The sequence below is a fragment of the Hoplias malabaricus genome, unplaced genomic scaffold (genome assembly GCF_029633855.1).
Source record: "Hoplias malabaricus isolate fHopMal1 unplaced genomic scaffold, fHopMal1.hap1 scaffold_134, whole genome shotgun sequence".
Lineage (NCBI taxonomy): Eukaryota > Metazoa > Chordata > Actinopteri > Characiformes > Erythrinidae > Hoplias > Hoplias malabaricus.
In genome coordinates this window covers 20,934-34,858 of record NW_027101304.1, presented here as the reverse complement: position 1 = coordinate 34,858, position 13,925 = coordinate 20,934, and the positions used below count along the sequence as shown (strand labels likewise).

The 13,925-nt window shown below is 41.7% G+C and overlaps 1 protein-coding gene across 1 annotated transcript in view; it reads right to left on the bottom strand.

The window, feature by feature from the left end:
- The window catches only part of LOC136685914 (transmembrane protein 132C), a 39,047-nt gene extending 38,650 nt beyond the window's left edge, over window positions 1-397 (bottom strand). The window contains exon 1 of the mRNA XM_066659448.1: window positions 394-397. Coding sequence (XP_066515545.1) covers window positions 394-397 — 4 coding nt within the window. The remainder of the gene's footprint in view (window positions 1-393) is intronic.
- Window positions 398-13,925: the final 13,528 nt, after the last annotated feature.

Sequence of the window (13,925 nt, the reverse complement as noted above, 5' to 3'; positions counted from 1 at the left end):
ATGGTACTTCTTTACATTGTCACATGGGTGGTTTGTTTTGGGTGAGGCACCACCACAGTGTGTCTGTTCTGAAAGGTCATTGGTTGAACGTTTCACAGATTGCTCTGTCTATCAGACACTTATATTTTTAAACATTTATTATTGTAACTTTAGATGCTGTGTTACAGTCTCTATTGGTTCAGAGGCCTAGCACTAAAATGTATTCATCATATGTAACCCAAAATATGTAAATTCAAAACTATAGTGAGTGCCATCGGGTGGTTACGTTTGGTAATGTTACATGAGGTGACCAAAAAACTAAAAACACTTATTATGTGACAGGTATAAAATAGTTTTGTTAAATGTTAGTAAACTCTTTTGTGTCAAGCTTATAGAGGGCAGCTCTTAATTTACCCATTTGACAAATTGACATAGCCGTCGATGCTAAAACAACACCTCGCCCTCCAACCCCTTAGAGATTTGGCTGGAACTTCCACTGTACTGACACCTAGTGGTGTGTATGTGTCAGAGATGTTAAACAGAGCCGCCCTGATGCGGGAGACCCGCTCTATGGAGTATAGAATGCAAAGCAGATTCAAGGTTTGGTAGATGTGGTGATTTAGGCCTGCAGTTAGCGTGGTTAGCTAAAATTAGCCTCTTAGCTCTCACGAAAAACTGCTATTTCAGAATATGTCTCACTCGCCGATTACGATTGGGATAAAGAGGAAAATCTGTCCAAACTGTGAACTACACACAAACATAATGTTCACAAATAAAACAAATGGACTCACAGTGGAATCTGGACATGGACTATTAGGAAAATAGATTCTCTGACAAACAATACTTACTAAGCAGTTTATAAATTATTCTTGGTACAATGCGCGCTCACACACACACACACACACACACACACACACACACACACACACACACACACACACCATCCTATTACCAGATAAGCAGAACATGAATTCAATTTATTATCCAGCTCAACATTTTTAGAAAATACCCCAAACCCCTCTCAGGACTGAGGAGCTCAAACACGTCACAATTCAAACATTAACAAAATCATGTGTTCTCTAAAAAAACAATAACGGCGATGAATTTGAACGACAGGAAAAAGACGCACTCGCCTTAAATTCCTGGAAGTAATATTTATATAAAAGCAGCTGACTGTTGGGTTCATTACTGTGAAAGGCCTGTCCTGACCTTTTCTTCTTAATCTTGGCCAGATACTGCCTTTATTTTCAACGTAAGATCAGCTTTTCCATCAGATAAGAGCCATCAGGACCTAATAGACTTATTATAGCTAATGGCATAATTATGTTTTTAATATAATTGTATAATAGACTTTAGCATACCGCGACCCGGAGATGGAATAAGTGGAAAAGGAAATGGATGGATGGATAAAATAGCAACTTTATTATAAAATTAATCTTTTACTTCAGTTAAAGCCCATGAAAGATGCTCTAAAAATAACATGTATTGTTGTTATTATCATTATTATTAATATTACTGCTTTTATTCTATTGCTCGTGGCTGTGTCCTGGTTAATTCTACTCCAGCAGCTCATGTTTAGCTCAGGAGAGGGTTTGTTTGTCGTCTGTTGTTGTTCAGCAGTGAAGCACCATCCTGTAAAACGTTCAGCTCTCAGCACACAGTGATTTCTAGTTCTGTTAGCATTAGCATTAGCGTTAGCACTGTGGGTCAGCAGGTCAGATGTGCCTCCACAGATTAAAGCTCCACTCAGGGTCAGCTCTTAGGCTGTTAGCATGCTAGTCTAATTAGCCTTCTGTCTGCTCACGGTGGAACAGGGACGAGCTAACGGCTGAACGATTAGCGTAGATTAGGAGGACACCGAGCTAAATTCAGCTACAAATAACACTCTCTCTCTCTCTCTCTCTCTCTCTCTCTCTCTCTCTCCCTCTTTCTCTCTCTCTGCAGAATCAGTTATTCTCTTATGGTCCATCTATTTCCTGGTTTTCAAAACATTTTATACATAACTAGCGCTATTATTTTTTAACTGATATAACAAAGAACTGTGAAGTTAGTGTTCTCCTGCTAGAGTTCCAAGTTACAATGACACAGTTTGAAAGAAAAATTAGCGTAGATTCATGGGTCTTAGACAAAACTTATTTTCTCCCTCCCAGTTTCATAGCACCATGTGACACCACGCTACAATGAAGAATTAGCCACAATTAGCAGTTTGTCCCAACACTGGAAATAAAAAACAGAGTGTCTGACTCCAGTGCCACCTTCACTGTAACGTTTAAGGCCTTCTGTCCAGCTCCTGAAGGCCTTACATGATCAATAAGTGTCATGTGAGAGGTGTAACGCTCCTGAAGGCCCTAAACTGACAGCTGTGAGAAACTGTCCACACTAAATGAGGCTATGCTTCAGAATCATGGACAGAGACTAAAACATCCTTTCATTCCTCTCAGCACTAACCCACTCCATCTCCCGCCTCACTTCAGTAACTCGACAGCGTTTTAGTCTGAATCTGCCTTCAATTCTTCAGTGAGGATTCGCCTCTTTTACTTTCATTTCACTCCACAGATATAAACACATCAGCACAAAAAAGAGGCCGTAACTCCCGACTCTAAACGTCCTCCTCGGTGATCTATAACCTGCACGCTGACGTTTAATCTCAACACGGAGGAATTAATAAAACTCAGGCCATGATCACAGAGATTTATTCGCTCCAGCGCCACATTTCTTCAGATCTGCAATAATAAATATTCATTACACAGCCGTAAAAACATCAGTCTTACAGAGAGAGAGAGAGAGAGAGAGAGAGAGAGAGAGAGAGAGAGAGACAGAGACAGAGAGAGAGAGAGAGAGAGAGAGAGAGAGAGAGAGAGGAGAGAGACAGAAAGAGAGAGAAGTGTGGAGGAGTTGGGGGGTGGGTGTGTTTGAGGAGAGTCCTCTGAACCATCTTTTTTTGCCTGTGTTTTTGTGTCGTCCCCCTGCAGTGTGTGAGCTGCTCCCTGGTGAAAACTCTCTGAAATGAACAGAGGAGAGAACAGACACACACACACACACACACACACACAGCTGATTCTTACAGAATTACTGCAGTTTTCTTGTATTTTCTAAATGACTTTTTAAGCTTCTGTAAGATTCTACATCTCTCTCTCTTTCTCTCTCTAACACACCTCTCTCCATCTCTCTCTCTCGCTCTCTCTCTCCTCTCACCATCTCTCTCTCCCCTCTCCCCACACCTCTCTCCACCTCTCTCTCTCCACACCTCTCTCCACCTCTCTCTCTCCACACATCTTTCCACCTCTCTCTCTCTCCACCCCTCTGTCCACCTCTATCTCTCCTCTCTCCACACTTCTCTCTCTCTCTCTCTCCTCTCGCCATCTCTCTCTCCTCTCTCCACACTTCTCTCCATCTCTCTCTCCTCTCGCCAGCTCTCTCTCTCTCCTCTCGCCATCTCTCTCTCCTCTCTCCAGCTCTCTCTCCCCTCTCCCAACACCTCTCTCTCTCTCCCCACACTTCTCTCCACCTCTCTCTCTCTCTCTCTCTCTGTTGATGTGGTCAGAATGTGGGGATTATAAAGAGACTCAGGTTTATGTTGTTGCAGGTTTAACTGAGATATATGTGCTGGGTCACATGACCATATGTATAGAGACAGCGTGTGTGTGTGTGTGTGTGTTAAAGTGGACATGTGTCATTCCCCCGTCATTAGAGCAGACGACTTAAACACACTTTCATCCGCATCTCCGTCTGAAACCAGTCAGATTTCTGTCCACTTACGAAGCATAAAGACGCAGAAAAGTGCTGTAATCTTCTCTAAAGACCAGCTCCTCGCGTCCTAAAGAGCCGACTTATCTTCCCTCCGACAGAAAGAGGGAGTCAACCTCTCCATTAAACCTCCACAGATGCTCCAGATGCTCCAGATGTTCCAGACTCTGCTCCGAAGATCAGGGGCATTCAGACATGTGTGTGTCCGCATAAATGTGGACATATGTCCAGCAGGTCACTGACTGTGTGTGTGTGTGTGTGTGTGTGTGTGTGTGTGTGAAGTGTGTATTGATCAGAAAGGGAGGTGGGGGGGGGGGGGGCGACATGTGATTAGAGCCTCTTTAAAAGTGAGATCAGAGCTAAAAATTCACAGGAAAATCATAGCCATTAACTTCTGACCTCACAATGATTCAGAGAACTGAGCTTTAATATTTTCATTCATTCATTCATTCATTCATTCATCTTCTCTAAGCCCTTCATCCTGATCAAAGAACACACCCTGAACAGAACGACACACACTCACCCAGTCACTCACACACTCACACCTGTGGACAGTTTACACACTCTACACCAAGCTGATTCAGTGAGAATGGAAATGAAATTATTTGTAATTTATTTAATAGAATGTTTATTATTATTATTATTATTATTATTATTATTATTATTATTATTATTAGAGTGTATTCTAAGGCTCCAGAATCAGTGCCGGTGAGCTGCTTCCTCAGAACTGAAGCTGTGTGATTGTTAAATCCCCACTGGATCCCACTGAATATTTTGTCTGGTTCGTGGCCTGGAAGGAGCTGTAATCTATAAGCGGCACTGAGTCTGGAGATGGAAACGTTTCCAGCTGTGCCCACGTGTGCCACGCTCCCTCTGATCTGATGCCCGAGTGCATTATTATCTAAATGGATGAAACTGACCTCATGCCGGCAGTTTGGGAATGTGATGTATTGGTTGTGTTTGAATATTTTGGGAGAATTTGAAAACGCAGCTTTACTTTCACAGCCCTCTCCGACAATTTCAATTCAACTAATTCAACCAAATGACCACAATGTACACCCTATATATACTCTATATACACTATATACACTATTTATACACTATATATACACTAGATACACTATATACACCCTATATATACACTATTTATACACTATATATAAACTATATATACTATATACACCCTATATATACACTATATACACTATTTATACACTATATACACTATATATACACTATATATACACTATATAGACACTATATACACTATATATACACTATATACACTATATATACACTATATATACACTATATACAATATATGTATACACTATATACACTATATATATATACACTATATATACACTATATATACACTACATAATATAATATAATATAATATAAAGTGCATTATTATCTAAATGGATGAAACTGACCTCATGCCGGCAGTTTGGGAATGTGATGTATTGGTTGTGTTTGAATATTTTGGGAGAATTTGAAAACGCAGCTTTACTTTCACAGCCCTCTCCAACAATTTCAATTCAACTAATTCAACCAAATGACCACAATGTACACCCTATATATACTCTATATACACTATATACACTATTTATACACTATATACACTATATATACACTATATATACACTATATACACTATATACACTATATATACACTATATACACTATATATACTCTATATACACTATATACACTATTTATACACTATATACACTATATATACACTATATATACACTATATACACTATATATACACTATATATACACTATATACACTATACATACACTATATACACCCTATATATACTCTATATACACTATATACACTATTTATACACTATATATACACTAGATACACTATATACACCCTATATATACACTATATACACCCTATATATACACTATATACACTATTTATACACTATATACACTATATACACTATTTATACACTATATACACTATATACACTATATATACTCTATATACACTATATACACTATTTATACACTATATATACACTATATACACTATATATACACTATATACACTATATATACACTATATATACACTATATACACTATATATACACTATATATACACTATATACACTATATATACACTATATATACACCCTATATATACTCTATATACACTATATACACTATTTATACACTATATATACACTATATACACTATATACACCCTATATATACACTATATACACTATATACACCCTATATATACACTATATACACTATTTATACACTATATACACTATATACACCCTATATATACACTATATACACTATTTATACACTATATACACTATATATACACTATATACACTATATATACTCTATATACACTATATACACTATTTATACACTATATATACACTATATACACTATATATACACTATATACACTATATATACACTATATATACACTATATACACTATATATACACTATATACACTATATATACACTATATATACACCCTATATATACTATATACACTATTTATACACTATATATACACTATATACACTATATACACCCTATATATACACTATATACACTATATACACCCTATATATACACTATATACACTATTTATACACTATATACACTATATACACCCTATATATAGACTATATACACTATATATATATATATATATATATATATATATATATATATATACAACATCAGCATACTACAATTAACTAACTAACACTCTATATCCTATATATTTACATGTTTTATGTATTTATATATATTATAGTATACATACTATTCTCTACACTATAATAATATACTGTATAATATAATGTATATACACTACAATAATATCATAATGACCTCCATGTTTCTCAGCTCACTGTCCACTCTCTCTGCTCCACTGACCACACAGGAGCAATCTGTAATTCTACAGTAAAAGACTGTGGTCCATCTGTTGCTCTGCATACTTTCACCCTGTTTTGAAGCAGCTGCACATGAGCTCTCAGCGGTGTGGAAAGATGTTTCCTCACTAAAGTATTTTTTTTGGCTGCCATCAAACCCTCACAGCAATGTTCCATCTACTAGTGTAAAGCCTTCCCAGACGTGGAGGAGCTGTAACTGCAGAGTAAAGGCGACACACTCCTGAATAATCTTCTCTTCTGTAAATGTGGTTTGCTGTTTATTGGTGGTAATAAAAATGACTTATTGCTCCTTTAACAGGATTAATCGTTATAATTAATTAAATAATTCATTAACAGAGACTATAAAAAGCACTTTATGCTGAGGTTAGGGGCTCGTTTCTTTCGACATGAAACTGATACATTACACACAGTTACACAGGAGCTCCGAAAAGCAATAACTGTCTGTGTCATCGCTTACATCAGCCTCAAAAACACACTTCCTAATCACACACAGCGACAACAACCGCTCGTCACCTCGTCTCTGATCTGATGTAGATCTGTGCAGTTACATTACACCCTTCTCCCAATAACACTCAGAGATTTATATCATTATTACTGTAAAAACTAATGACATTAAACAAGGACCTACCCCCATTTCAATCTCAATCTCTGTCTGAGTCTTACCTTTAATACACACACTGGCCACTTTATCAGAAACACCCCCCCCTTCTACTGACACTCACTGGCCACTTTATCAGAAACACCCCCCTTCTACTGACCCTCACTGGCCACTTTATCAGAAACACCCCACTCTACTGATACTCACTGGCCACTTTATCAGAAACACCCCCCCCCTCTAATGACACTCACTGGCCACTTTATCAGAAACACCCCCCTCTACTGATACTCACTGGCCACTTTATCAGAAACACCCCACTCTACTGATACTCACTGGCCACTTTATCAGAAACACCCCACTCTACTGATACTCACTGGCCACTTTATCAGAAACACCCCCCCCCCTCTACTGACACTCACTGGCCACTTTATCAGAAACACCCCCCCCTCTACTGACACTCACTGGCCACTTTATCAGAAACACCCCCCCCTCTACTGACACTCACTGGCCACTTTATCAGAAACACCCCCCCCTCTACTGACACTCACTGGCCACTTTATCAGAAACACCCCACTCTACTGATACTCACTGGCCACTTTATCAGAAACACCCCCCTTCTACTGACCCTCACTGGCCACTTTATCAGAAACACCCCACTCTACTGATACTCACTGGCCACTTTATCAGAAACACCCCCCCCCCTCTAATGACGCTCACTGGCCACTTTATCAGAAACACCCCCCTCTAATGACACTCACTGGCCACTTTATCAGAAACACCCCCCCTCTACTGACTCTCACTGGCCACTTTATCAGAAACACCCCCCCTCTACTGACACTCACTGGCCACTTTATCAGAAACACCCCCCTCTACTGACACTCACTGGCCACTTTATCAGAAACACCCCCCCTCTACTGACACTCACTGGCCACTTTATCAGAAACACCCCCCTTCTACTGACACTCACTGGCCACTTTATCAGAAACACCCCCCTTCTACTGACACTCACTGGCCACTTTATCAGAAACACCCCCCCTCTACTGACACTCACTGGCCACTTTATCAGAAACACCCCCCTTCTACTGACACTCACTGGCCACTTTATCAGAAACACCCTCCCTCTACTGACACTCACTGGCCACTTTATCAGAAACACCCCCCCTCTACTGACACTCACTGGCCACTTTATCAGAAACACCCCCCTTCTACTGACACTCACTGGCCACTTTATCAGAAACACCCCCCTCTACTGACACTCACTGGCCACTTTATCAGAAACACCCCCCCTCTACTGACACTCACTGGCCACTTTATCAGAAACACCCCCCCTCTACTGACACTCACTGGCCACTTTATCAGAAACACCCCCCTCTACTGACACTCACTGGCCACTTTATCAGAAACACCCCCCTCTACTGACACTCACTGGCCACTTTATCAGAAACACCCCCCCTCTACTGACACTCACTGGCCACTTTATCAGAAACACCCCCCCTCTACTGACACTCACTGGCCACTTTATCAGAAACACCCCCCCTCTACTGACTCTCACTGGCCACTTTATCAGAAACACCCCCCCCCCCCCCCCTCTACTGACACTCACTGGCCACTTTATCAGAAACACCCCCCTCTACTGACACTCACTGGCCACTTTATCAGAAACACCCCCTTCTACTGACACTCACTGGCCACTTTATCAGAAACACCCCCCCTCTACTGACACTCACTGGCCACTTTATCAGAAACACCCCCACCCCTCTACTGACACTCACTGGCCACTTTATCAGAAACACCCCCCTCTACTGACACTCACTGGCCACTTTATCAGAAACACCCCCCTCTACTGACACTCACTGGCCACTTTATCAGAAACACCCCCTTCTACTGACACTCAATGGCCACTTTATCAGAAACACCCCCCTTCTACTGACACTCACTGGCCACTTTATCAGAAACACCCCCCCCCCCCTCTACTGACACTCACTGGCCACTTTATCAGAAACACCCCCCTCTACTGACACTCACTGGCCACTTTATCAGAAACACCCCCATTCTACTGACACTCACTGGCCACTTTATCAGAAACACCCCCCTTCTACTGACACTCACTGGCCACTTTATCAGAAACACCCCCCTTCTACTGACACTCACTGGCCACTTTATCAGAAACACCCCCCCTCTACTGACACTCACTGGCCACTTTATCAGAAACACCCCCCTTCTACTGACACTCACTGGCCACTTTATCAGAAACACCCCCTTCTACTGACACTCAATGGCCACTTTATCAGAAACACCCCCCCTCTACTGACACTCACTGGCCACTTTATCAGAAACACCCCCCCTCTACTGACACTCACTGGCCACTTTATCAGAAACACCCCCCCTCTACTGACACTCACTGGCCACTTTATCAGAAACACCCCCCCTCTACTGACACTCACTGGCCACTTTATCAGAAACATCCCCCTTCTACTGACACTCACTGGCCACTTTATCAGAAACACCCCCCTTCTACTGACACTCACTGGCCACTTTATCAGAAACACCCCCCCTCTACTGACACTCACTGGCCACTTTATCAGAAACACCCCCCTCTACTGACACTCACTGGCCACTTTATCAGAAACACCCCCCTCCATTCACAAGCGACTTAATGGATGTAGATGTAATTAACTGAATGTAATTTTTATGATTTTAACCTTCTTCAAATGGGTTCTTAGAGAGAGAGAGAGAGAGAGAGACAGAGAGAGACAGAGAGAGAGAGACTGAGAGAAAAGAGAGGGAGAGAGAGAGAGAGAGAGAGTTATGGGCTAATGATGGATGGATGTGTCTGTTTCTGGATCACGGTCCTGATCTGAAGGCTCTGAAGGATGTGTGTCGTTGTGTTGAAGGTGAACTGCACCCATTTTCTAAACTGTTTATTAAACACCATTAAAGGGGTGAGCCGTGGTCCCGGACACAGACAGAAATGTGAGCGCTGGTGAATGTCCTCCTCTAATCACCCCTCACTGAGAGTTATTACACTGAACGGTTCTGAACCTCAGACAGAGTCTAATCATCTCACTGAGGAGGCTCTGACACAAACCGAGTCACAGCAGAGAGGTCCCCACTCTCCTCCGTCCTCATCCTCCTCTCCCCCACTCTCCTCCGTCCTCATCCTCCTCTCCCCCACTCTCCTCCGTCCTCATCCTCCTCTCCCCCACTCTCCTCCGTCCTCATCCTCCTCTCCCCCACTCTCCTCCGTCCTCATCCTCCTCTCCCCCACTCTCCTCCGTCCTCATCCTCCTCTCCCCCACTCTCCTCCGTCCTTATCCTCCTCTCCCCCACTCTCTGTAAACTGGAGGTCACTGCTACTGATGGAGGGAGTAAAGGCTGGGGCTGGAGACACGGAGACGCCTGGTTCCATTCACCACCACAGTAAAGAAACCGGAACCTCTCTGAAAGACTTCATTTCCGCACGTGCTGTGTGTATTTCTCAGACCATATTAAGTTGTGCCCACGCATTACTTCATATTAAGGAGATACCAAAGAGGACTATACAGAACTGCCCTTTAACGCACGAGAAGTTTCTTACCTTGCGCGAGCGCGGGGACGACCATGGCCAAGAGCATCTGCGCGAGCCTCCACCAGTGCGCGCTCATGTTGGCCAAACGAGCGCTGCACGGTTTATTCCCATTCAAAAGAAACGTCTTTAAACGTCTTCTCTCCAAAATAACAACACCCCTACCGCCGCGAGGAAGGGGTCACGCGCGCAGCTGCATCCCCGCGCGCACAGGTAAAGCCTCAGGTGGTTTCTCCGAGTCCCCGAGTCTCAGCGCGCGCGGGAGAGAGAGAGACAGCGGGGGTCTTTCAGCTCTGGGTTTGTTTTCTAAAGCGGTGTCAACTGATGCGCGCGGATCTGGTCTGAGCTCGAGAGCTGCTCGCGCTCACGGCACCGCCCCCTTCTACAGAACGGGCACAAATGACTCCTTCAACTGAATCGATTCACTAAGATGACTCTTCGGAGTGGCTCGGCTCCTCAAGGATTTACCGTTGAATTGAAATGAACAGTGAGAGGTTTGAGTTGGTGACTCAGTCGGTTCGGTTCTTTTGAACCGATTCTTCAGGAGAGTTAATCAGCTTTTAATTTGACGAAAGAAAGAAAACAGTCAACAAACAAAGAAAAAAGTAAAAAAAAAAGTAAAAGAATGAAAGAAATGGATTGGAAAATAAATGAGTGTCCTCACAACACAAAACACACACCATAAAAACCAATAAACGTATAAATAAAGAAATACATTAAAAGGAGAAAAACGGTTAAAAAAAGTTAGGAAACTTAGTGCATATTTATTGCCAACAGCGCGTGGAGAAAATACAAATTATTAGAAAAACAAACAAACTACTATTTTAAAACAAATCTGTTTGGAGGCGATCGGCAGTGATTCGGATCCAGGCGAGTTTCCGTTGAAATTGATGAAGAAATGTCGCCATCTTGCGGTCATTTGTAATAACCGCAGCTTTTAATGTTTACAGGTTTACTTTATAACTGCGGAGTTTAGAATGAATAAAAGACACTTAACTCTTAATATCATTCCTCGACAAATCATATGTTAACTTTTGAAATCACACCCAGTAAACAAGGAGCGTCCCTGGACGTTCAAAATAGGTCTAAAAGTAGTCTGTACGTCAAGGACATCTTTTAAACGTCAATGGACGTCCAAAATCCATCTTAATAAGTTAGTTAAGTTGTGACCAATCGATAACGTCAATGGATGTCCAAAATACGTCTAATAGTCGTCTTTTCAATGTCTGTGTTTAGACGTCTTTTCAACTTTCATTTTCAACCTTAAGAGAACGTTGATTAGACGGCAGTCTTTACGTTATTTCAACGTTGAATCAACGGCTAATTGTGTATTGGGCACGGTTTATATTTTTATTAGTCATTTCTCTAAAAAACTAAACGGTATCGATTGACTCGTTATTGTTGAGTGTCCATTACAATGAATGGAAAAATGTCGCCCTCTTGTGGTTGTTAATGTGGATTTGCATGTTTCTGTATTTTGCCGCGTTTAACCTCTTTTATTTAATTTTAAAATATCTTCTCTGTTATTATTTTCTGCAGCTGGGACGTCAGCAATGGGTAGTAAGTGTTTAAATTAATTAATTAATACTAAGTGATAATTTCCGCTTTCTTGGGAATTTTCACATATTTTTACTTCTACTAAAATAAAACAGTGACATAAAGAGTGTAATTTTCTCCTCCTTCTCTCCACAAAGCTGCAGAGCCTCGGGGTCTTGGGTGGGATCTTCCTCTCAGGTCACTGTCTGTGAGGAGTGTGGTGTGTTCTCCCTGTGTCTGCGTGGGTTTCCTCCGGGTGACTGTCTGTGAGGAGTGTGGTGTTCTCCCTGTGTCTGGATGGTTTCCTCTGGGTGACTGTCTATGAGGACTGTCTATGACCACAGCCCACTCCCTCAGACCCTGAGGTGACAGGCCTCACATCTGAACTCAGACTGAGGGAGGTACTGGTGCTTTCTCTGCAGTGATTATTTCACCCAAGTCACATTACTTTTACTGGAGGATGGATGTAGTAGACACCACACACTCCACAGCACACACTGTGTTACTGAAAATAACCACTAGGTGGCATCAAAAGCTCTGAACATCATCTACACTACAGAGTAACGGTGTCTACACTTCTGTTAAAGCTTCACACTAGATGTCACAACTTTCCTGCGAGGATATAAAGGCATTGCATTAGTGAGTTCAGGTACTGAATTACAGTGATTAGTTCTGAATCATGAACACCACTCCAGCTCATTTTAATTCTCTGGAGGTGCTAGGATATTTTTCCCAGAGAAATTATACGAAGGTCAAGGATTAATGAATTTCCACAGGAGCAGGATGAAGCCTGAATAATTACAGTGAAAGTACCAGCTCAAAAAAAACACCTTAGTGTTCATTGGCAAACACAGATTTAGCTTGAAACCCAATGACAGAAAACTAAATGAAATCTGACATTAACACATTACATCCTTTAGAACAGGATGAAAAAGCTCCTTAAACATCTGTGTGTTTAGTGAATGATCACATGTCGTTACTGTCAGGTCTCGCTCGAGTATGAAGCCTGTCACTGGAGCGTCCGTCCTGCCTTGTGCCCAATGGTTTGAAATAGGCTCCAGACCCAACCCTCATCAGGAAAAAGTGTTTACTGGATTCGAATGAAAGAATGTCTAGTGACTTTGGCAAAGCTCTTATTTACAGACTCCTGACACGACAGGAATGAGGAAAGAGTGAACGCTATCAGGAACCTTCATTCATTTCTTGAACAAGATGGTTTCAGTGGGATAAAATCAGTCTGACCTCACATTCAGCCGATCGGCTGTAAACTAGTAATGACTCCTCTGAAAACTGAGGTGGGAACCTCACAGTGAAGACTGTAACCAAACCCATTGATAGAAAACTGTTTCACAAATAAAAACCCAAGTGGAATTTGATTATTCAGTCAAAGAGACCTCAGTTACATAAACATTTTTAACACATTATTGCTGCTCAGAGTCATTGCAAGCCAAGTGCTGGCAAAACACATGCAATAGTTAGTTTTCATGTTGTTAGCTGTCTCTGTGGGGGCCATTACATCAACATAACCATCTGTAATACCAAACTAATCCT